The sequence below is a fragment of the Orbicella faveolata genome, unplaced genomic scaffold (assembly GCF_042242905.1).
Source record: "Orbicella faveolata isolate gen_17 unplaced genomic scaffold, um_ofav_v1 contig_24, whole genome shotgun sequence".
Classification (NCBI taxonomy): Eukaryota; Metazoa; Cnidaria; class Anthozoa; order Scleractinia; family Merulinidae; genus Orbicella; species Orbicella faveolata.
In genome coordinates this window covers 15,109,220-15,135,000 of record NW_028301552.1, presented here as the reverse complement: position 1 = coordinate 15,135,000, position 25,781 = coordinate 15,109,220, and the positions used below count along the sequence as shown (strand labels likewise).

Here is a 25,781-nt window from a genome sequence, read left to right as displayed (position 1 = left end):
TAGGCAGTCCAATGTGTGTGTTTTTAAAAAACATTTTTCAGCCCACGAATGTTTTAATAAGTTTTTCTCCAGCAAGACATTTGACTCTCATAGAGCCCTACTACAACAAGGAGTAAAGAATGGGTGATACTAGAGTGTTGGGGAAACCTGTAAAAACTTCTGAGTGACAGCCACAATGAGTAAGGATATCACACAAAAGGAAAAATTAATCCTAGTGATTTCAGGTTACAGAATCTGGTGATAAACACCAACCCCTTATACGACTTAGTTCTGTAAAGGCTGCATTCGTTTTAAAAAGAAATACATAACTATACAACCTGAGTACAAGTTAAGAACGTACATTGGAGGAATGAGACCCAAGGTTGACGATCCTTTCATTTCTTCTTCTAACACTTTACTAGCTACTTGGATGGGATTCCTCACTCCTACAAAGCAAGGTTAAGTACAGTTATTATGATGCAATACTTTTATTAATGTGTTCCTTAAGTGAAATTATATGAGTTTCTCCCAATATCATTACCTGTGTTTGCTTTATTAACACAAGATGTTTTTCAGACATTTGTTTTGTTTCATAATTCATATTGTTCTGCATAATACAATAAACCATCATTCAACTGACCTTTTAAAGCACCAACAGCTCCAAATGTCAAGGACTGTCCATCCATGATACTTGCATCACATTCCACCGTACCCGATTTGGTGAGATTGGAGCCAATTCCTGCATTTGTGCAAGGAAAATCCTGAAAAAAAACACACACACACATGCACACTGTACAATAATAGTGAAGATCATCAAACTCCTTTCATTGTTTTTACTGTACCGAATTTTATTTAACAACCAACAAACCACATTACCAGGACAATACCAAAAGTCACTTACTCTACTTATGAATACTATCAATGTACCAAGCAGGTTAACAATGTGTAAATAATGTGAAATAGCTTAACAGTAGTGACACTTAAGTAATGTGATACACCACCTGATGATTATCTTGAATAAGAGCTAAAAGTAACCCATGCATACATGTACATTTGTACTCATGAGACAGCAAAGATCAAAGTTTTACACAGGCTGGTGTGAGACTTTTTGTGCACATAAGGTAAGAGATAACAGATACAGTTTCCTATCAAAACAATTCTGCAGAAGACTCTCTGGTGGCTCTTCCTGGTTTTACAGCATGCACCATACTATTGCCAAATAAAAAAAGGTGAAGTCTGTATCAGGGCAGTGGTCCATACAGCTGCCAGAGCTTATTCCAGTTTTTGTTCCATGACGTGACTAGGAGTATTTCTACTTCCCCCTAGATGGGAGGCAAGTCCATCACAGGGTTACTGCCAGCATTACATTTGTAGGTACCATTTAAAAACACCTGGATGGAGAAGGCCGTGTGAGTGTAAAGTGTCTTGCTCAAGAACACAATGCCATGATGCCCATCAGGACTAGAACTTGGACCACTTGATCTGGAGTGTAGCATGCTAACCATGATATAAAAGCCACCCCTGTACCAACATGCCACTTGACAAATGGACTGGCCAGTAATGAAAGTGTAACAACTGTGGAAGGCAAAGCTGTCAAGATCCTTGTTGGCCCTCCAATAAAAATGTTATCATTAACTCTGCTTCCCTCAACAACAACATCAACAACAACAACAACAACAACAAAACTTTCATTCGTTTTTCATTCATTTACAGCCATGAATTTCAGGTTAATGAGTTGTTTCTGTTGTTTTTATTACAAGCGTTACAAGTGTTACAACCTATTTTTGACTGGTTATCATTTACATATTATTGATACTAGGAGCTGAGACTAACTAGAGATAAGCTAAATGATGGATTACAATTAATCAGGCACCTTACTTCTTGCATTTCAATTAGCAAATTACATGTAAAACAGAAGCCACCAGAAAGTTGCAAAAAATAAGTCAAAAAGAAAACTTTTACTAGAGAGATTTACTAGAGATAAACTAAACAAAGATTTATGAAAATCTTTATTACAAGCGTTACAACCTATTTTTGACTGGTTATCATTTACATATTATTGATACTAGGAGCCGAGACTAACTAGAGATAAGCTAAATGATGATTAAAATTAATCAGGCACCTCACTTCTTGCATTTCAATTAGCAAATTACATGTAAAACAGAAGCCACCAGAAAGTTGCAAAAAATAAGTCAAAAAGAAAACTTTCTCAAGTGGCAATGGTACAGCATGTCTTAGTATAAACAGTAATTTACATCTAAAAACAAAACATCAGTGGCTTTCTCCTGTCCAATCACAACAAAGGAAGGAAATGACAATGTGGGCAATGATATAGCATAGATTTAAAAAGAAAAATCCATGTAATATATTTCTGAATGAAAATGATGTCTATGTTAACAAATTACTTCATACCTCTAAAGTTGTTATAGCAATAGTAACAACGTCTTTGGCTGAGAAGCCTCTTTTGATAGCTTTCATAGCCTAGAAAGAAATTTACCTGTTGGGTTTCAAATTGCCTAGCTCATTCAATATAAAATGGTTCATTTAACCAGTACATGTATATACACACACTGTATGGAATGATGTAGAAGAGATGCTTTCATAAAAGTATGAAATTTTGTGGAAAATTCTGAAGTGACCTAACACATCCTTATGTCATGTCTATTAAGACAGAGGGATGATAAACGTTAAATGTGAGACTTTGCAAACCTGAGACATTTTGAATATCAAATTGCGAGAGTGAGACCAATGGGTATTTTAAATGCTAGCATGACACGTTTAGACTCTAAGATGTTCACACCACAGTTAAAACAAAAACAAACAGAGAGATTGCGACTTCTGGACTTCCTTAGCTTTGCAAAAAAACTGTGAAATGCACATAACCCCCCTAAGAAAATGAGACTGGAAAACCTGTGAATACAACTGGTATAAAAATGATACAAATTTTGCGAGATCTTCTGGTTTTTGAAGGAGCATTCATCACCCCTTGAAAGGTGCATTCATGTGTATTGTTATTGATACAGCCCATGTCCAGAAAACAGAACAAATGTGTTTTACGTAACACAAGGCATCGCACTATATATATATATATATATATATATATATATATATATATATATATATATATATATATATATTACAATACTGTGGAAAAACATGTGGTCAAACTTAACCCTGATTGGCTGATTTCACCAACCATCACAGTAATGCTATCTTCTTCCTTTCTTGTCAATAAGTAACAAATATACTCTTTGCCTATAGCTATTTAAGGTAAAAGGGCATCACATGTTACAGTACTTTCTAAAGAAAACTGAAAGAAGATTAATAGACTTTCATTCCCATAATATATTGCAGAAAAACAAAATTGTACATGTACCTTAGTGCAGGCAGCCCTACAGGCCTCTTTATACTCCAATTCATGCGAGTGATACCCAGCACCTTGAACAATAAACCAAAAGAGATCAAAGATTAGATATAAAGTGGCTCTAGCATTTTGGTACATGCACAAGTGTGTCTGATGTCATCATTTGGTGATAATATCTTGGTCAACATTCTTTCGTCACAATGATCTTTTAACTTAACACTAAGCACTAGCTGTTTCAGTGCTATTAAATCAATGATGATCAAGTCATGTTACTCTGATGGTATCTCTAAAAAGCTTACAATCTTTTATGTCCTTAGGTTCAACTCTATAGACTAACATCCCCACAACTTGAAGGGTTGGGTAAACTTATCACCGGAAATGGTACCATCTTTTTGTTCTAAGTTGGTCTATGAGCTTTGCAGAGTCAGTCATCAAAAATTATTTGTACTGTAAGTTAAGCAAACAGACATCATATCAAACTTTGTATAAACTTTCTGTTGAAATGTGAAAGGATATGTCAGATCCATACTTTAACATTAAAAGTACACTTGCAAACATGCATGGTAACAATTGCTTGCTTTCTTTGCACTTTTCTTCAGTCATCTTTTTTGAGCAGAAAATCTCCACGTGCAACTTGCTGTCATGTTTGTTCATGTTTTGCTCCTTTCTATTGGTACATATTTGATGCATGGAAATTGACCTGAGTGTGACAAGTTATCATTTTGAGAGAGGTGGAATTAACAACACTGAGCGGCTTCCATACAGGCTCTTTGCTTTTTTCCCCTGGCTTGTACATCATGGCTGGTCATGAAATAGAAATAGGAAAGCCTGCTTGCAGGGTAGAAGCAGGATTTGAAAATCACTTGAATTCCAGCTTGCCATTGGACAAGTAGCTCTAAAATTTTACTTGCCCTGGGCAAGTCCTAGTTCATTCTTTTAATGATTTAGTTGGCAGATGACTTGCCTGATCCCTTGCCTGTTGGGAAAGTGGGAGTGAAAAGTTACTTTCCTAGAAAAAAAAATTTACTTGTCCCGGATGACTGGATGGCACTTTTTTTAAGCTTTGTAGATGGCACCATGTATTTAACCCATTATCCTAAGCCGAAGGCAGGGGTCTTTGCACCCTTCTTTCAATAGTGGCATTTTGTTCAATATTCAAACTTGATTTCCTCGCTCTCTAAACAATAAATACGCAAATAAATAAAGCAAAACATAAGATTCATTGCGATATCTTGTTTGGGCGCTTACTCCTGGAAAAAAAGAATCAAAATAAACTACCACTGATAAATAAATAAGTAAACAAATGCAAAAAACTGGCCACCGTATTGAACGAAAATAACTTAATGGCCTGGTCTACGCCTAATTATTGTCATTTTATGGTAGGTAAACCCATTTACGTCGGATGCCAACCCATGAAAAAACCGTTACTCATGTTACGTGTTAATATTAGCACAGAAGGTAAATATACTGGACATTGAGGACCTAATGAGTGATCGCTGCACAGTTTGCAGTTGATGCTAGCTTATAATGATGCAAAGCAATCTGGTAGACAGATATTCAAATGATTTGGACTGAGTACTTTACCGACGTGAACTGCGACAAATCCAACTCCCAAATGATTTGATTCTTCTCGCAAATTGTTACATATCTCTTCCTTTCGCTTCATAACTAATCATGAGAACTTTCTTACTTCCTCAGGCTTTATTATTGAAAATTCGGTCGCCATCTTGGAAGTGCTTGTATTACATGACGTTAGATGGGTTTCCAGGACTACTGCTGACGGATCTTATCGTGGTTTCATGATTAGAGGAGAACGCAGTGCCAGTCTCTCTCTTTTGCTTGAGATCGAGGTTGACATCAGATCCGTCGGAATGTGGTCGGAGCCGAGCATGCAGAACCACCGAAACCAGCTGTGTTGGAGCTCAGCACACGTCAGGGATCACTGGGAGCACAAGTGTTGGGGGAAAAGCAGCGGGAGGATGCCGAATCATTCAAGCAGTGAAAGAGTAAGGCATTTTTACGTTATATTCTCAGTTCTGATGTACTTTCTCTGGAAAATATCGGCTCGGGACGCAGCGAAATGGATATAGGCGAGCTTGCTTTTCTCGCAAGGGAACAGGGAAGCCCTCTGTAAACAGAAAAACCACAGCTGAATTGAGCCCTTTCAGTTTCGTTGTCCTCTTGGCTATGGTTAAAAGATTCAGTAATTTGCAGCCTTTAGCGGAATGTGAGTGAGCGAGGTAGCTAAAGCATACACTCCGAATTTGAGAGCAGGATTCCTCGGCGCCGCCGTTGTTTTGCGCGCCAATATTTTGGCCCATTTTATATCGGTTCGGGAAAGAGCGAAATTAACAGCTGTTTTTGTTTTTCTCGGAGGAGAAGCCATTTGTAAACATTTTCTGCACGAATTGAGGTCTTTTAATTCAAGCCTTTTCAGTTTTGCGTTCGGTTTCAAGATTAAGTTATTTTGTAGCGGTTAGCGAGTAGTCGAGCTGTTGCACGGAGAACGCTACAGCGGACACTACCTCGTTCGCGGTTCGTGTTTGCCCGTAATCTTAAGTCGGACTCATTTTGTCCTCTTTCTTTTTCTTCTTCTTATTCTTCTTCTTCTTGTATAGAATACTTTTTAGTTTCTGATTTCTATAATATTGTTTGCACAGCTACGCGACCTTCGAGGTCAAAACGCAAAATAGAGATTTCCGTCAATCAAACAGCCGTACTTTATATGGAAAACTGGTCTGCAGAAGCGGCTTCATACTCTGAGAGAAAAATATTACTAACAGCAAAGATAGCTTTGAAAACGTTAATATTGAATTACCATGGGCAGAAGAAGCCTGCAAATAATTTTTGTCCATAAGCAAGTCATTTGTCAGGCCAAGGGCAAGGTTTGACCTGATAAAAAGCCAGTCTGGTAGGACAAATTTTTGTTGTTGTTGTTAGAAATTAAAAATAAGAGACTTCTGAGACATCTTGGTAGTTGGTATCAAAACTTTGAGGTGGCTCTGAACTCCATGTACAAAATTTTTTTAAACTTTCCCAAAAATTGCTTCTGATCCTGCTAATCAAAATTCTATAATAAGAAAAATTTCACTGAGCCATTTTTGAATTATAAGCCCTTAGAGCTATAGTAGAGGGTCTTTTTAGCAGGTCATACTGTTGCTATGGTAACCTATTGTGTCATGAAAATGATAACATGTTCACAAATGTGAAGGTGAATTAATCAACATGACACAAGCGTGGGACAAAGAAAAATTCTGAGTCCCCGACAGGAATCAAACCCATGACCTTGTGAACACCAGGCAGGCGCTCTATCCACTGAGCTATGAGAACTCATGGATAGCAAGGTCATTTAACTGAGTTCATGTATGATAGGTGTCCTGCATACTGCTAGGATCAACGCTATCAAATTCATCGTGAGTAGTGATAAGTTAATAAAGATGGTGAATTTTAAGCTCGGTAATGAAATGTGAAGGTGAATTAATCAACATGACACAAGCGTGGGACAAAGAAAAAATTCTGAGTCCCTGACAGGAATCGAACACACAAATGATTGGGCATGTTTTTGACACCATGACTATAGCATCGACTGATAAATGGTGGTTATATGACCCGTCTTCAGAAAGTGCCGGGAACTGTTTTGAACCACCTTAAAAGTAAAGTTGACTGAGTGTAAAATCGATACTAGCACCAGAAAGGAGACCTTTACATTAAGTCAGGTATTATGTTGCCTGTTGAAAATTGATAAATTTACAAACATTTCTGCCCCTAGTTAACTGCGTGGCCATGGGCCGAGTGCAGTTCATGGTTTACCCGTGATTTTTTTATTTATTTTTTTTTTTTAGTTTTGTCGGTGACCAGACCCAAACTTCCACTCTGCCAAATTTTGAATGACGCAACCTGTGATGGTTACTTGCCAAAAGCTGTTGAAACATTAATACAAGAATAATGTTAGGGATATTGTTTTCTTTACTTTGGGTAAAATATATTTTCTTTTGGTTTTATTGAAGCGTTGGATTCGAAGGGAAATAATAAATACGCTAAAAAAAAAGTTATTACCATATTTTCCCGTGTATAAGTCGACCTTTCAAGACCTAAAAATCAGTTCAAAAATTCGCCCTCGACTTATACATGGGTCAAAACTTGAGATCCAAGCGCCAGTCAAATAATTAGCATAATAATTGTCTTTCAATGTTAACAAACATGTAATAAGCGGCAGCACAATTTACAACGTATGTTCGCTTGGTGATCTGTTTCTCTATATCAGAGCTTCAAGTTAAAATGCATCAACATTTATCTGCTAAATGTTAACCTGAATCTTGTAGACACTCATTGGCTCAATTTTGTCATAAAGAACCAATATTTTTCCTGTAAATAGAGCTGTAGTAAAGCGGCTCGGAGAAAACATCTTTCGCGCTTCAAACATTTCTGCTTAGTAACCTGGCAGGATATGAGCGTGAGGACTTCTGTACCAGTACTCGACCGATTTCAAGGCTTGGCTACCAAGTTCCCAACGCACACTTTGCACTTTTTTTATGGAGTCGTTTGAAAGTCTTGAGCTTGTTTGGTGTTTTGCCTGTCTTATAAAGCCACTTTTAATCTCTTTGCGCTTAAAAAGGTTCTTTTGAAATCCTTATGTTTGAGTTTGTGAACATTTGACAAATACTATCGTCAAAAAACCCTCATGCTCATGTGTTTCTAAACTTGGTAAAACACTCGTATACATGCCATAATAAGCTTATTAAAACTGTGCGTTGAAACTTGCTGTGATTTGTTTACATATTTTGGTAGTTGAAAGATAATTCCAAGAAATAAGTTTTCTAAGATAAGTTTTCCAAGAAATTCTTACCTGGAAATTAAGAAAATCTAGGTTTTGGCCTCAAAAATTGGGGCTCAACTTATACACGGGATCGACTAATACACGGGTAAATACGGTACGTCAGCCATGAAATGCACTGACGTTGCAGCTTTCACTTTTGCTACATGACAAATAAAATCGTGCTTACTTTGCAAGTTTATTTCAGCAGAAGCGACTGTCATCAATTTATTAGCAATTTTTCAAGTATTTGTTGTGGTTTTCGGCGAATGGAGTAAATTCTTTGCCTGTGTCATCACAGCAATTTTGGTGATCAGAAGGAAAATTAAATATTTGCAAGCCAAGCAAAGAGCATGTCAGAACATGCAACGATTACGTCATTGGTAGGGAAATAACCACTGTACTAAATATAGCTGTGGATAACGGAAGTCTTAAATTATGTGACTCGTGTGACTACTTTTCTAGCCCTTTACTCGTGGGAAACACCAATGAAATTTCATCATGACTTTTAAGAAAGAAAGTAATTGTTAATAGTGTTGTTATCGTATCGTTCATATCATTCATGCCCATACATATCCCGGAGAAAGTTTTAGATTAAGACCAGAGATTTTACAACGGCTACGACTGATGGTGCAATGATAGTCTGTGTTGATCAAGTGATGTGATGTCTACAGTAAGAAAAGAATCATCAAGGACTGCTTTGGAATGTGTACTGCATTGCAACTGTAGTGCTAAGCAAACAGTTAAATTTTAAAGTGCGGTTATAAGATCTAACAGATCTTGTTTTTTTTAGTTTTGTCGGTGACCAGACCCAAACTTCCACTCGGCCAAATTTTGAATGACGCAACCTGTGATGTTTACTTGCCAAAAGCTGTTAAAACATTAATACAAGGACAATGTCACGAATATTGTTTTCTTTACTTTGGGTAAAATATATTTTCTTTTGGTTTTATCGAAGCGTTGGATTCGAAGGGAAATAATAAATATGCTAAAAAAAAGGCATTACGTCAGCCATGGAATGCGCTGACGTTGCAGCTTTCACTTTCGCTACGTGACGAATAAGGTCGTGTTTACTTTGCAAGTTTATTTCGGCAGAAGCGACGGTCATCAATTTATTTGCAATTTTGCGAGTATTTCTTGTAGTTTTAGGCAAATGAACTAAATTCTTTGGTTGTTTAATCGCAGCGAGTTCGGTGTTCGTATCTTCATGCCCATACATATCCCGAAGAAAGTTTCAGATTAAGACTATTATGTCATTAGAGATGTCACAACGGCTACGACTGATGGTACAATAATAGAGTTTGTGTTGATCAAGTGCTGTGATGTCTACAGTGATCAATGAATCATCAAAGATTGTTTTGGAATGTGCACTGCGTTGCGACTGTAGTACTAAGAAAACAGTTAAATTTTAAAAGCGTGGTTATAAGATCTAACATCTTCTTGTTACACAAACGCCTCTAACTTTTCTATCACATGTGTATTCCGTATTTTCCTGTGCATAAAGTTTCTCCTGATGTTGAGGGAAAACCACGGGAAAAGCGATGAAACAATCTCCCACGTGGACAGCTTGTCAGTATAAAAACTCACATTAGCTTTCAGAAATTTGAAAATTGGCTGAAATGAATTCTTTGACTTTTTCTGAAAGCAAGTTTCCCCTGAAAATGTTTGGGGTCAATTGAATAGCAAATTTGTGTAATTAGATGAAATTGGAATTAGAGTTGATTGTGACTACAAAGCATGACTAATATGTACATTCATGCTTTTCACAGAAACTTGTCTGTGGTATGGAAACTACATTTAAACCACAGACGTAACAAAAACTATAAAGAGCTACAAAACTGGTTTTTGATCATATGGACTAAAAAAGCGTTTGGTTACATTTTAGAGGTTATAAAAACGTGAGAATTTGGGCCATGTATTCAATTTGCATAATATTTCAATCATAACACTTGAAGATAACAAACTATGAGTAGTGACATAAGAACTCAGATCTTTGAAGTAATTCAGACTTAATGGGGCTTCACAATCTTTCACGACATCACTTCAAAGTACGTAAATTAACATCTAGCTTAAATAGTGGTGCTGATGTGGCGTGTTTACAATTCGACATGACATTTAGAGACGACACATTGCGCGTGATAAACTTATTTCTCAGAAATGGAATAATAATGAAACTGATAACAAAGCTTTTGTGTGTAGTATCGTGTATTGTTTTTCATTGTAGCAGAAATGCCCAGTCAGAGTGTTTGACCAAGCTAGGCTTTTACCTATCAAAACCTCAAGTCTACTGGACAATTGTCCAATGACTGACTGTTATTTGCAGGCTTGTAAATGAAAGCTCAGAGATCTTTAAGAATTAAGTTTTGATGTTAACCCATTGACACCTGAATGAAATTGCATGCAACCCACCCCTAAATTCCTGGCGATTTTTTAACTTTTCAGAACAAGCACGAGCGCTAAAAATAAATCATATGCACAGTAACCACACACACAAGATTAGGTTTCAGGACATGGTTTAGTTTAAGTTGAATAGATGAAGGGCCAAAATATTAAAAAATATCAACAAAAAGAAGCCAACTTGATGTTAAAACTGATAAGAAAACAAGAAATTATATTATTTCTTTGTTGCGTGACAAAATGGCCAATGGAAGCCGAGAAAATTGAATATGTGAAATGAGTTATTATTGACTTCGGAGGACAAATTGAAGCCAAATACAACAGAATTTCCATTCTTGTACTATAACGGCAAACATTTGAGAAAACAACAGAAAATAAATGCGAAAGGCACATGTAAAAACCAGTTTGAAATCAAGAAGTCAAATAATTTCTTTGCTGCACGACGAAATATTACAGCGCTGTGAAAGAAAGATTAAACAAGCTAATTATTTTGAGATCAATCATATTTCAACTGTGCTAAATTAGTGGCCACTTAGTTTTTTTCTGGGCAGTTCTGTAGTAGCTGAATAAGACTCCAAAAAATATATTTGAATGAAGTGAATAAACAATCAAACAAACCTGTGTTTACCCCTATGATTGAAATGGGTTGTATTGAATCATTTTTGTGTGTTTATAAATTTGGAAAATCACTTCAAAAAATACAAAGTAGTGTATTTATTTCCATTAAAGTGAGGGATTGTGTAGACTGAAGCAATTCAGCAGTTTGGTGGATGAGCCAGTTACCCGCCGACGGCCTTAGATGTTAATAATTGTGTAAATAAATCTACTTCTCTCATTACAGTAGCAGTTAACTGGAAAAGAAAACACTATAGTCCTATTTATTGCAGTGCCATTTAAACCGAACGAAACCTCACCTTTTACCAGACTATTCTAAGACACTTTATTCTATCAGAAAATGATGTGCTGAGGCGTAGCACATTTTACGGCTTAGTAAATTAGTTTGGATTGGTGTCACGTACTTTTTCAGCAAATACTTTACTTTATTCCCTGCGATTCAATTTGGGTTCAAACAAGTTAATAACTGAACAATTTTATTTCCATTTTATTTCTCCAATATCATGCTCAGGACTAACCCACTAGCATTCGGAGTAGGCAGCGCAAGTTTTGAGATTGCGCCGGTCACTGGCTTATTTTGACAACCCTGTAGCTGGCTTGTGTTTCAAGCCAATGAATGTGGGCTTGCGAAAGCGAATTAGTTTCAGTGTAACCATAAACATAAGCCGAAATGTATTCGTATTCCTTCCGGACTCTTTGTTTTGGAGTGGATACTTACCTCTTCTTTGTCACTATTATTGCCTTTGCGGTCCGATAGTATTAGCTCATCATTGTCACCATTGTCCAAGTCACAATCGATATCATCTTCACTTCCCAGGGTTTGTACTGGTCATGGAAACCTGGAAAGTCATGGAAAGTATTCTTCCAATTTCCAGGCCTGGAAAGTCATGGAATTTAAGTAAGGGTCCTGGAAAGTCATGGAAAAGCAATATTCTTTCTGAGAATAAAGAGGCAAAAAGTCAAAAAATTGAAAAAAATAACAAACGAGTGAGAAACAGGCTTTAGTTTTGGTACAAATAAACACAAGCATGCATTTTATCCATTATAATAAGTTAACCCATTGACGCCTGAATGAAATTGCCCGCGACCCACCCCTAATTCCCTGGCGTTTTTTGGAATATTTCTGAGCGAGCGAAAGCACAAAAATAAACCATATGCGCAGTAACCACAGACACAAGATCAGGTTTCAAGACATCGTTTATTTAAAGTTGAATAACTGAAGGGTCAAAATATTAAAAAATATTAGCAAAAAGAACTCAACGTAATGTGTAAAACTGACGAGAAAACAAGAAATTATATTATTTCTTTACCGCGCGACAAAATGTCCCACAGAAGCTGAGAAAATTGACTTTGCGAAAATGAGTTAATTATTGACTTCGGAGGACAAAAACGAACCAAATACACCAGAATTGAATTTCTTGTATTATAACGGCTAACATTTGAGAAAACAACAAAAAATAAAAGCAAAGAACTTGTGTAAAAATCAATCTGAAAACAAGAAATCAAGTAATTTCTTTGCCGCGCGACGAAAATATTACGGCGCTGCGAAAGAAAGATGAAAGTCGTAAATCAAAAACACGACAAAAACAAGCGAATTATTTTGAGATCAGTCGTATTTCAACTGTGTTAAATCAGTGGCCATTTAGTTCTTTTCTCAGCGGTTCTGTAGTAGCTGAAAAAGACTCCAAAAAATATTTGAACGAAGCGAATAAACTAAATAAACAAAGCGCCTGGAGGTCGCCGTAAATTAAATATGCAGAAATCCAGCGTGCAAGTTACTGTTCACTTTTAAAACCTAAAATTCCCAAATACAGGGAACCAAATGAAAGAAATGCGAAAGGAAGTTCAATAACAATAAATTTTTATTCACGCTGAGACGAAGAAACCTATTTAAAAGTAAAAAATTGTTCAAAATCTCGCAGACGTGCGTCGCTGCATGACTGCATGTTCAAATTATTCTTCACGCTAACGCGAAAGCTTGAGTTTCTGCCGACCGCTTTTGCAGTCATTTTAACGCCCGTGGCTTTACCAATCGTTCCAAAAGTTGAAATCAACTTCGAAGTAATAATGTACATTACCATTTTTGTTTCTGAAGTCCGAAAAGCCGCTTTAAACCTGCGATCTGTCGTCGAAACTTACTTGAAAGCGCTCCGATCTTCATGTTTTCTCGGCGGTTGTAGGAAGAAAAACTTCTTCACCAGAAAGTTTTGAGGACTCTGTACTCCTTGATCCTCCATTCTGAGGCCACCTGAACATTGATTTGTATTTTTCTTTTCCATTTTAAAGCCCAAAACAGTAATTTATCCGTCTTAGGAATGAAAACAAGACCTTGGAAGTTTTTTAGATTTGGCCCGCAACGCGCCATGATTACCTGCACTTTTCGAGCGCGCGATTTTAAGAAGAAAAACCGTCTTTCTAGGACCCCTAAAGTCCTCTGAAAATATGCTCAGAAAGTCCATTCTGATTGGTTTATTTGTCCTCAAGAACAATAGAACAATAGGAGAACCAAACAGTCTTCAGGGAGGGTAGGAAAGGCAATTGTCTCCATGTGCTTTTTTTCGGGCGGTTACGGGCGGCACAGGGAAATGGAGGAGTTTTTCGCATGGGCGGTTACGGGCGGCACAGGCGTCAATGGGTTAAAATATCCATTAAAATATGTTAAATAAATGATTGTTTTGATACTACTATGAGAACAGTTGCTTGCCCTTGGTCATGGAAAACTCGGAAAGGTTACGGAAAAGGTCATAAAAAGTCATGGAATTTTGAAAGCTTAAAAGAGTATGAATCCTGCTTTCTTCAAACTTGGGATCCTCACTTATTTTGCCATCAACGTCCCATTCAAGGACCATTTCTGCCACTTCTTTGGCTGTATATCTTGTAGTTGCCATAGTTGAATTCTGGGAAGTCTACAAAATTTGGCTGGGTGTGAAAAAAAAAAAAACATGAAGAAACTTGTACAACATTGATCTTTAGGTGAAAACAACCAGGCACATGTCAGCTTTACCGGGAAGCAGTGGAAACCAGAATTGCTTCATTCTTTGTCTTGTTTCCAAGGCAATAATAATAATAATAATAATAATAATAATAATAATAATAATAATAATAATAATAATAATAATAAAATATGTATATAGCGCCAATATCCTAAAAGTTCAAAAGCGCTTTACAGTTAGAAATATTAAAAACACTTAAGACAAATAAAGTAAAAATAAAAGAATGTCGCTAAAAAAGTTATAAAAATGCTTACTTAAAAAGGAGCGTTTTTAGTTTATGTTTAAAAAGGGACACTGAGGAGCTGTTCTTGATGTCAGACGGAAGAGTGTTCCAAAGTGTAGGAGCTGCTACAGAGAAAGATCTTGCGCCATATGTTTTCAAATTGAAGTGCGGAATGGAAAGAAGTTCTTTAGAAGATGAACGTAGCTGACGAGACGGAGTGTAAGGAGTGAGAAGATCACAAACGTATGAAGGTGCCAGATCATTTAGGGCCTTGTACGTGATGAGTAGAATTTTAAAGATGATACGATAGTTAACAGGAAGCCAGTGGAGATTAAACAAAATAGGTGTGATGTGTTCGTGTTTTCTAGAGAGGGTGATGAGACGAGCAGCGGCATTCTGGACGTGCTGTAACTTTTTTAAAAGACAGTTTGGTAAGCCATAGAGTAGAGAATTACAGTTATCCAATTTTGAAGAAACAAACGCATGAACAAGTATTTCAGTGGTGGTCGATGACAGGTACTTCCTTATATTGCTGATATTACGGAGATGATAAAAAGATGATTTGCAAATACTTGCAATATGTTCATTAAAACGAAAATGATGGTCAAAAATGACACTGATGTTTCTTGCTTTCTGTGACGAGCAGATGGTTTCATCGACGACAGAGATCTCTTGAAGGGTTGGTCTCGGTAGATGTTTTGCGGAGATCACTAGAAGTTCAGTCTTATCCTTGTTAAGTTTAAGACGATTAATCAACATCCAGTGATCAATCTCACGTACACAGCGCTCGATGTTGGACACAGCTAAATCCTTATCACTGGGTCTAGTTGGCTGAAAGGACAGATAAAGTTGTGAATCGTCAACATAAAAATGATAACTCAAGTTGAATTTTTTTACAATGTCTGAAAGGGGTGAAGTGTAAAGAACGTACAAAATGGGTCCCAACACTGATCCTTGTGGAACACCACATTGAAGAGCATGATCTGAGGAAGCTGCACCATCAACAGAGACATACTGCATGCGATTGGACAGATAAGATTTAAACCATAGTAACGGCTTGCCAGTAACTCCAAAGCGCTGTTGTAGACGGAAGACGAGAATATCATGGTCAACAGTGTTGAAAGCAGCAGAGAGGTCCAAAAGTAATAAAATTACCATTCTACGTTTATCAATTGCTGTGAGGATGTCATTATGCACGCGAATGAGAGCCGTTTCTGTGCTATGATACTGTTTGTAGGCAGACTGTAATGGCTCATTCAGGTTGTTGTTGTTAACATAGGAGATCAGTTGGTTAGTAACCAACTTCTCAATTGCTTTGCTGAGAAAAGTAAGATTCGAAACAGGGCGATAATTTGAAAACTGCGTGTGATCCAGAGAAGGCTTCTTAAGAAGAGGACGTAGCTTAGCAACTTTTAATTGAGAGGGTATTTGGCCAGATTGCAACGAAGTATTTATAATCTTGGTGATAAATGGAAGCAGTGTGCTCAAAGCATTTCTTGTGACATAGCCAGGAAGAGGATCAAGATCACATGACTTGGAAGATAATTTCACAACACATTTGCGGACTTCGTCAACATCTACCAAACTGAACTCATCTAACGTATAAGGACAGACCCGGTTAACTTCAGGAACTTGATGGATGATGAGAGCTGCATTGTCTAAGTCGACCCGTATTTTGGTGATCTTATCAGAAAAGAACTCGACGAACTTATTTGCGAGATCCGAAGGCGAGTTGCAGGGCGGATATGGTATATCACACTTTCTATGTAATAGACTGTCAATTGTTTTGAAAAGAAGTTTATAGTCTGTCTGATTATCACTGATCAGCTTAGTGTAGTAAGTTCTCTTGGAAGAACAAATTAAAAAGTTGACTACACGGCATTGATCAATAAACAACTGGCGGTCGACTGTAAGTTTGGTCCTTCGCCAACGCCGCTCCAGTCTCCTGCGATCTTTCTTCAAATTGTTTATTTCTTCAGAATACCAAGGTGCAGCCGGACGCAGAGTTATTGTTTTGGTTTTTACAGGAGCATGGATATCAAGTATGGAACTAGGAACGCCATTATACTCACTGATTAAGTCATCAAGGCACGGAAGCGGTGTGGAAAAGAGACTCGAAAGACTAGAATTCGTGACATCAGAACCAAAACTATCAAAGTCAATTGAACGAAGTTTTCTAAATGTGATAAGCTTCTTTTCCAACACTGGTTTTTTAAGCATCAGATGAAAATGAACGGCAGCGTGATCAGATATAACAAAAGGAGAATCAATTGACAAATTAGAAACAATGTCATCATCTGATCTAGTGATAACAAGATCCAAAGTGTGACCGTCTTTATGTGTAGATCCAATTGTGTGCTGATTAAGATTGAAAACATCCAACAACTGAAGGAATGCGGCTACGTGTTGAGAATCGCAAGTATCAACGTGAAAGTTGAAAGTTGAAATCACCGACTATTAATAAGCTGCCAGGAATAGTAACGTATTGTTCCAAGAACGTGAAGAATTCATCCAGGAACATAGCAGGTGTAAAACCATTAGTATTCGACGGCGGTGGACGATAAACAATGACAATTCTTATACTTTTATCAACTGAGTTCAATAATAAGTCGATGTATTCGAACGAAATAAATTTCCTGTGTGGTTGAAGCTTGATATTAAAGCATGATTGAAACAACAAGCCCACTCCACCACCACGAACAGGGCCAGATCTTGGAACATGATGAAATATGTGTTCCTTATTTGGAGCGCGCGGCAATGTGCGCTTGGGAACCTAAGGGTTAGGCAGCTTAACTGAAAGGTGTGTGTTTGTGGCTGGCTCTGTACTATCTGCAGTCATTGCATGCTGTGCTGTGTCACAGACTGATGAAGACTTGTATACTATAAATTGCTTTCAGTGAATGGATGTTAAGACAAGAGGAAACACTGTGAAGGCTTCTGTCCACGTGGTGATATCCTCTATACACCGACAGGGTTTCTTCGGTGGTGCTGATAAAACTAAATGCCCATTGAACATCAATTGGGGCTCAGACTTGGCGCTTAAAGTTCCGACAAATCGATGAATTTTCTGCTTTGGATTTGCAAAACAGGCTTGGCTGAGACGGGAGAAAAACCCGGGCCCACTATGAACGGCTGATCCGCCAAAGAGTTGACATTGGATGAAGGCAATTGGACGGAAACGTCACTTAACGGATGTCACAAAGACGAAATGAGTGCCAGGACCAGGGCGTTAAAGGCTGACACAAACGTAGGCACAACAAGAGGAATGATCCTACCTTGAGTCGAGGAGCTTGATATGGAAGGCTGAAAGCCTGTCCCTGCAGGTGGAAACAACGAAGCCAAGCCAGTCAACGATGCGGATGACGAACCAGCACCAGAACAGGAGGCGGAACACACAATTGCAGGTTCTGGTTGCTTTTGCGAAGCCTGAACAGCCACCTGAACATCCTGATTAATGAGGGCCACGAGATCAGACGAAAGAACAGTGGTTGAGGCCGAAGGTAGCAGGTTTGCTGCAGCAGCAGCGCCAACCATTGGCGATGAAACAACAACAAGCTCGCCAGGCTGCGAAGACGTGACAGAAGATGATGTTCCGCTCGTGGCCGCACTTGACACGGGAGCTGAGGACACTAGAATGGAAGAGAGAGCTGCTGCTAAACTGTTGTTGGTTTGCCTGGCTCTTATGATGGTGGGGATGAAAGAGAGATGAAGCAACCAAACTCCAATGCATGGAGAGAACAGAAATGAGAGAAAAAGCAGTACAAACGTATGGTTCTGCGCTTGAAACAAACTGCACAACCTCACACAGCTAAAACACACAACATGTGCGATTCGAGAAACCCCGTATGTCACATTGAGATCCATGATTCTCTGACCACCGCCAACCAGCATTGGCTTGATTTTAATGTAGCCTAAATTACATTTAGCCACATTAAAAGTTCCATTGTGTTGTTTGTCATTTACTGTTTGTTCGCCAACTGGAAAAGCAAACTAATTTTGTGTCTCTCCAAACTGATGCAACAAGGTTTCCACAGTGATAAAATTTGAAAGGCTTTCAAGTCAGCTTTTTTCAGCGGCAAACCATTTGGAAAGCCAGAGTGATTGGTGCAAATTGTTCCACACACGTATGTTTTATCTCTCTTCAAATCATAAGCAAATTTAATACATGTGAAAGAATTGTCATGGAATAGGTGGTGATGCTTTCCAATGAATGGTTAACTTAGCTACGTCTATGCTCTTTGATGTTTCTATCTTGTTGTCTTTTGTAAACTTGAAAGTTACAGACATAGCTGTTTGATGAATCGGCACATTCCCAGACTTAAATGCCTCTCAATTAGCTTCAATGGAATCCACCGTTTCATGCTATGTGGCTGCCCCCGAATGTTGCACTTAAGGCATGCAAAGGAGTTTTGATGATAAGAAGACTGTTGTTATTCACAAGAACAACACTTTATTCTGGAGATAACAACTAAGTCCGCTTTTAGTTAAGCAGATTGCATAACCCAGGTTAAAAAATCGGAATGAATCACGCTTGTGTTTAAACAACATGGTGGCTACAGGCTATGTCAAGTGGGTACTAAGCAGCACAAGTGGTCACCAAGCAAATTGGTGACATCCGCTGACCTTACTAATGTACTTAGAACTGTACCGCGGTAGAAACATGCTGAGTTGTCCTTTGAAGGCTATCATTGCTTCATTGGCGGAACAGTTCTGGCGACGTGGATTTTCTTCTTGACACCCTTTCACAACAGCTTTGGGGACAGGGCAAACTTTGAACAATTTGTTGTGATTATGTTGACCTTGTGGTATTGGATTTTCATTGTTGTTCAGATGAATGTATTGTGTTTTACATTTGCAAGACCAAAATCTGGATAGTACCTGTCCAATGGATGAGTGATTTTCCGAAAAAAAAGTTTTTTTTTTTGCCCTGATTATGCAGAAATAATCCTGGAACTAGGAATTTCATTATGAAAGTGAGTGCTGTTAAAAGGTCGTTAAAACGGTGGGAATTGAATTGAACAGTCAACAGGTCTGGAAATTTTTTATCTTTGGAGGGTAGGGGTGTCTAGAGTAGGCCCTCGCTGGATGATTTGTAATAATTACTACAGCAAGTGTTGTTTTAGAAAAATGGCCCAATCGTTAGGCTTACGGAGTTATTTGACCCATATTGGGAAATTGCTGAAAATGCTTTGTTGTTTGTGGGGTGGGGAAAGTGGTTGAAAATGTAGTTAGTGGCAAAATGGAGGTGCTGTTGTAAAAGGTGAGAGGAAATTATTTTTTATTGTTGATTTGATAAGTCATTAATTTGATAGATGTTGGGAATTATAAATGACAACTGTACTCATTTATTGCAAAATTCATCCTTATACGATGTGTATCTTGACAAGATACTAAAGTTTCTAACTTCAAGTATGTATTAAAATTTGTTTCTCATTTACACATTTAAACTGTTTTCATTTGGAACTGTAACTTGAACAAGGAGTTAGAAAATAATGTGATATGCCATAAACTTGATACAAAATATTCTTGACTGGAGTAATTCCTTTTGAATGTGAACAATAACAGTAACTATAAAAATATGTCTAACTTGAACAATGAATTCTTTGCAAAAGGGTTTTGGCAAAGATACTTAGTAAATCAGTAGTAAGCAGGATTAAAATTTCTTCCTATATCTGTATGAAATATAATCAACCAATATTCAGTGGGTAATAATAACAGTAACTATAAAAACATGTCTACCTCGAACAATGGTTTATTTGTTGTACAATGGCAATGTCAAACAACTGACAGCGTACGAAAGATTCGAAAGTCAAAAGCGTCTGACAGCGTGCTCAATTCTAAAGCGTGGATCTATAAAAGAAAAACAGCCAAACACAAATTGATCTCTTTCTGTTCATGACCTTGATGAATAACTACACAGGAAAATGAAGACATTTTAATAACAAATGAAAACATTCAGAAAATACTTACCTACTGGTATGATGGCAATGTCAAACAACTGACAGCGTACGAAGGATTTGAAAGTTGAAAGCGTCTGACAGCATGCGAGGATTTCTCACGTGCAAAGGGATCTCACGCGTGGATCCCGGATGATATGACAGCCCTGTGATGTGTGCATGATTGTCATTTCAATTGTCCCGGATAATACTCTACTGCGCAGGCTTCAAGTCTTACATCCAAGAAAATTTTGGATTTCTCACCCTACAGAGAAGAATATTGTGCTGTCTTGGTAATGCTCGACAGCAAAAATGTGGACAAATGCGTTGATTATTTGTAAAACACACTGGATCATGCAGAAATTTCAACAGTGAATAATTAAGCCTTTTCTCATGTAATGAACAACAGAAATTACTCACAATTTAAGCTCTTGTCATTCTTTTTGGAAAAAAATGGCCCAAAAAAAAGGCTGTATAACTTTTGTATTTAATATCTCGACAGTTATTTATGGTATAATTTTTGTATTTACTGGTAGTAGTCAAAGATTGCATTTGACGCCTTCCCTTTAAATACATACACCTAAAATGATTTCACTAGCTGACTTTCAGCCTCTGTCTATTTCCAAAATCAACATCTTTCATTAACAGCTGAGGTTTTACAGACAGATATGTCAGTGTCAAAGTCGATGCCAGTGAAGAGGTCCCGTGCATAAACTATGGTTTGTTGATACGGTGCACGATGGCACTAGTTTCTGTAGACTCTTAATTTTAATAAAACTAAAATATTTACATTAGCCTTCAAATTTCGTGCTAATTATGTTCCCATTAACTGGTAATGTTTAAGCACAAAAGCTTATTTGTAAAAGTATATTTTTATTCATATTATTCTAAGCTGGAAGCACAAATATAAGGAAATATTTGCAATCACATGCTTGTTTATTGTAAACAAACTCTGTGTGACTGATTCAAATATTTCCCCTGATGAATAAAGTAGACAGTATTTACATTGTCATTCCTTGGTTCAGGCTCACTCTTTTGGATCTTGCCTTCAGAGTACATTTCCACCGATTCCAAACAATGTACGATAATGCTGTTGTACAAGTTAAGGTTTTTGTAATTACATGCATTTTCATGTTAATTTAATTTGGGGGAAGAAATACGTTGTGATTGATACGTACATTGTGTGCATTTTGTTAAACAAAAAGCCACCACTAACTTGTGTTTGAAAGCTGTGACTTTCAGTGGTCACAATGAAAAGAAGTTTAATCAAAACACCAGGTAGCTACTACCACTTCAACTGCATAAATTACTGCAAGTCACAATGAGCAATAAAGAAAACACTCTCTTTCTCTCTCCATATATATATTCTGTAGCAACCCTCACTTCTGCTCAAGAAAACTGAGCTGACACTCTTGATGTAACAACATTAACAGAAACAGGAAACACAGTGTGTCAAGTCTGAACTTAACAAGGAATATTTACGGAAAAAAATCTATGTTGCATACAAAGTTCGTCTGGAAAGTAGGTTGCGATGAACTGGCCACAACATTAATGCTGCTGCTGTTAACTCTCTCTGTTAACTCTGAGGCCTGAAAGGGAAAGTTGCTTCGCGTCCCTCTCCATTGCGTTTTTCACAGCAGGGACAGTAATGGCACTGACCAAAGGGTCAGTGGCAGGTGGCATCATTCCAGGATTGACAAAAATTGGTAAGCTAGCCAACACTCTTGAAGCTGGAGATGGGACATGAGATAAGAGGCTTGTTTGGGGCAAAGATGCACGAGTATGAAAATGATGCACGTAGAGAATCATACTTAACCAGTCCAATAAACCTGTTGCAGCTGTGTGTTTTTGGAAAACAATGTAATAATATAGCCAAGCTTTCCCAGGGAACTGGCATGAGGTTTTTAGGATTAGGAGCTTATATTGTTTCATATCCTGACACCTGTAAGGGTTGGTATGGTAGATAGTCCAAGAATAAACAGTGAAAGCTTCCATCCAGGTCCCTATGTGTGTGGTCTCTTGAACTACTTTCCTGGAGGAAGTTACAAGACGTTTTCTAACAAGATAAGTCTGGAGCTCTTTTTCCTGAGCCCTTTCGGAAGAAAGGTTGGCGAGATTGATGAACTGGCTTGTCTTGATCTCTTGAATCTATTATCCCAGCACTACAATAATAATATAAATTTATTGAATTCCTGCCCTCCAAATTTGGAGAGAATTGTAAAAGATTCTGTCGTGACAAGAAAGGTATTTATTGATAATTTAAACATGTTCACCAACTTTGAGGAAAGCTTGTTCTTTCAAACCCATGATTGCTTAAGCAAGTTGCAGGTTGTAGTCAGTGGTGGATCAGATTATGCAAATCAGGGTTGGTCAATCCTGCTGATATATCTGGGCTGATATCTCATTTGACATCTTTGGGACAATGTGTTACATAACTGGGAGTGTTACACCGAAAATGGAACTCTTTAATATTTGTATGGTGCAAGTTAGCATGTACATGATCTAATGCACCTGACAAACAAATTATACTGATCAACACAAAACGCTTTAAAGAATAAGATAAAATTATAAAAATCTAGTAAAAAGTCTATACAGTATAAAATAACTATTCATACACTTTCTTCAATAAAAATGTTTTTAGTGTGCATTTAAAGTGGTCAAAATAAATTGTCCTCGCTCTTTACATCACCTGGTGCAGCAGCAGTAAAAGCCCTGTCATCAAGTGCCTTCTTTTTGGTGGACAGTGATACTCAGAACAGTTCATTGTTTTAGCAAAGACCATACTTGGAGGGATTTTTAAAGTGAATAAGACCACTGATATGATGCGGCGCTTGGCTGTGTATAGCTTTTAAAGTAATAATTAAAACTTTCAAATCAATTCTGAAAAAAAATAACACAGGAGTTACATGACTGAAATGTGTAGTCATGCTAATTACCCTAGCAGCTGCATTTTGCACTAGTAGAGAACTTGCACACAAGCTAATGGTAAAACGTACTCAACAACTGACTGCCTGGCTGACAGCGTATTGACAATCCTTGACAATTACTACTTTTGATTAAGAAAGAAAATGATATCGACACTACACATGCTCTACTACTCATTCTCCTGTATGTTGGCACATTTTTCCATGACTGCATTCCTTATTGCAGGCCTTCTTTAGTTCTCTGCAAGAGCACCTGGTTGTCTTGGTGGTTCTTTTACATTTGGATCCCTCAAGGGGCATATTCGCATCTGCCAAGGCCCCAGCAGAAGGAATTCTCTTTGCAAAGGCGGTAGCCATTTACACAATGACATGTACATCTTTGCATTTTACACTGGCAAATAACTTCTTTTGCTTCTTGCTTCCTGCTTCTTGGCAGCTATACACGTGTAACCTTTTCCTTGGAGGAAACTGTAGTATCAACAGATCATTTTAAGTGTTTATGGCAGCTTGCAACTTTGGGATCAAATATCTCAGATTAATTTCGTTAAAATTTCTGTTTCATTTGTTGGGCAGGAAAAGTGTTATAAATCTCAATACTATAAATTTCTCATAACAGTGACGTAGATGCTGCGAAAGGTTTATTGAAGTCCAGTGCTGTCAATAAGTTTTAAAGTAGATGGCACCAATGGGAAAGTAGGCGACAGCCTACTTTTCGAGCGCCGAAGACGCGAGCCTCCTAGGGGGGTCTGGGGGCATCCCCCCCCCAGAAAATTTTGAAATTTAGATGCTTGGAAATGCTGTTTTCAACGTTTTCCTGACAGTATTTGGGCCTAAAGAACAACCAAAATTAAGACTATATTAACCATATTTTATGTTTATTACAACCGTTCTTTTCCTCAAAATCTCAATCACTGGCTTTTAGAAAAGAGCGAAATGATAAATCTTCAAATGCTGATTCAAAAAAATACATTCAATGTTTTAAGTTCATGTTGTCCTTTTGACTTTGCCCATTGGCGACCTGGTGTACACGGTAACAATACTGAAAGTTAAAGTAAGTCGTCCATATCAGATTCAGATGCACTGTTGTCTGACGAGAATGTGAGATCAAGTTCCTTTGCAAGTTGTTCAACTTCCTCTTCCTGCCCGAGGGTGGAAGGTACGAGACAATTAACTTCCCCTTGGTCAGAACTTGGCAGTTCTTGTATTTCTTCTTCTTGTATGCCGCTGCCTCCTCCTTCTTCTTCTTCTCCTTCCTGCACTTTGTCCTGCTCTTTTTGTGCATTTGGCATAGCCCTTTCATTCTGCTGAAGACGAGAAGACGGTGGCAGTTTTCTTCTGTGCTTCTTTTCCTTCCATAAAGCCACTGCCTTGTTGATCACAGCTTCAGATTCTTTTACTGGTGGCCAATTTATGGAAATATGAAGCAGACTTTTGAGCATCTCTTCAGGGAATTTCTCAGGCGTGTTTTTAGGCACTTAAGGGCACTGGCCCCCCTTTCCGGCCATGCATTTGAAACAGGCATAGAGAGGCAGGTTTCTGCGACTTGTAACAGCAAGGGATAACTTCTACGGTAGGATTCTTTGTGCCTTAGGAACCTCTGTAGGGCCCATTCTGTGGAAGTTGTAGAAGTTGTTCCATTCAGCTTCCAGTTTAAAGGGTTTGCTGCTGTTCTCATCTCCACTAAAAAAGTGATTTGCAAGAGTTTAGATATCGTTTTGTCCATATCCTACAAACTGAGAGTTTGCAATAGACATGGAAAGTGGATTGAAGATACGGAAGGATGAAATGACTGGCAAAGAGTGCTGGAAGCGTTGGTCTATATTGTCTGTCAAGGCTGTCACATATTGGGAGCATAGGTCGTGCATCTTTGCCTCTGTTTTCTTAATCTCATCTTCACTGAACTCTAGGCAAACAAATTTTCCAGTTGTTGTCTCCTTTCGGAACTCTTTGACAGTGATGTTTTCTTGAACAAGCCTGTTGAGCGAATCTTTAGACGCTTTGATGGCTGGAGAAATACGAGAAAAAGATATGGAGCCCTTTTGAAACACCTTACTAAGAGTTGAGAGCATAGGCAGAACACCTTTTAAGATATACAGAACACCAATGAAATCAGGTTTCTTCAACTTGTTAACCCTTCACAGCCCAAATTTATTTTGGAATTTAATTAAATTCTCTAGTGCGCAAAATACTAAAAATCTGTAGAATATTCAGATTAAAAGATATTACCAAACTTTTACAAAAGCTTCATTAATAACTTTAATTTATGATGTAGTGTTCACAAAAATGTCTGATGTTGACTGACACCTGTCATCATGGGTCAAAGTTAATAAACAGTGTCACACAAATATTAAACAGTGCATCTTATGTGGCTGTACAACCCTCTACTTTTTTAGGAAAATTATGAATTGTGGCTTAAAACTTAGCAAAGTGTCTACTGAACAATTTAATACTAAACTAGGTAAATTTTAAAATTTTAAATCTATGGAAATTAGCATTTTGTCACGCGAGGTGATATGTCACGCAATCCAAAAAAAAAC

The 25,781-nt window shown here is 37.8% G+C and overlaps 1 protein-coding gene and 1 long non-coding RNA gene across 3 annotated transcripts in view; one reads left to right on the top strand and one right to left on the bottom strand.

Moving 5' to 3' along the window:
• Positions 1-5,112, bottom strand: part of LOC110065089 (threonine aspartase 1-like) — a 14,581-nt gene extending 9,469 nt beyond the window's left edge. The window contains exons 1-5 of one of the 2 annotated variants that reach the window (XM_020772189.2): positions 4,928-5,112; positions 3,356-3,417; positions 2,392-2,460; positions 620-740; positions 341-425 (exon numbers count right to left, since the gene is read on the bottom strand). In XM_020772189.2, the coding sequence (XP_020627848.1) occupies positions 341-425; positions 620-740; positions 2,392-2,460; positions 3,356-3,417; positions 4,928-5,009 (419 nt within the window). In that variant the 5' untranslated portion in view covers positions 5,010-5,112. Of the gene's footprint in view, positions 1-340; positions 426-619; positions 1,591-2,391; positions 2,461-3,355; positions 3,418-4,927 lie in introns of those variants that run through there. The other variant, XM_020772190.2, reaches the window with a different exon arrangement.
• Positions 5,113-5,182: 70 nt separating this feature from the next.
• On the top strand, positions 5,183-24,091 carry LOC149110571 (uncharacterized). The gene is made up of 2 exons (XR_016208215.1): positions 5,183-5,349; positions 17,282-24,091. It is a non-coding gene; the product is annotated as an uncharacterized LOC149110571 (long non-coding RNA).
• The last annotated feature ends 1,690 nt before the right edge of the window (positions 24,092-25,781 follow it).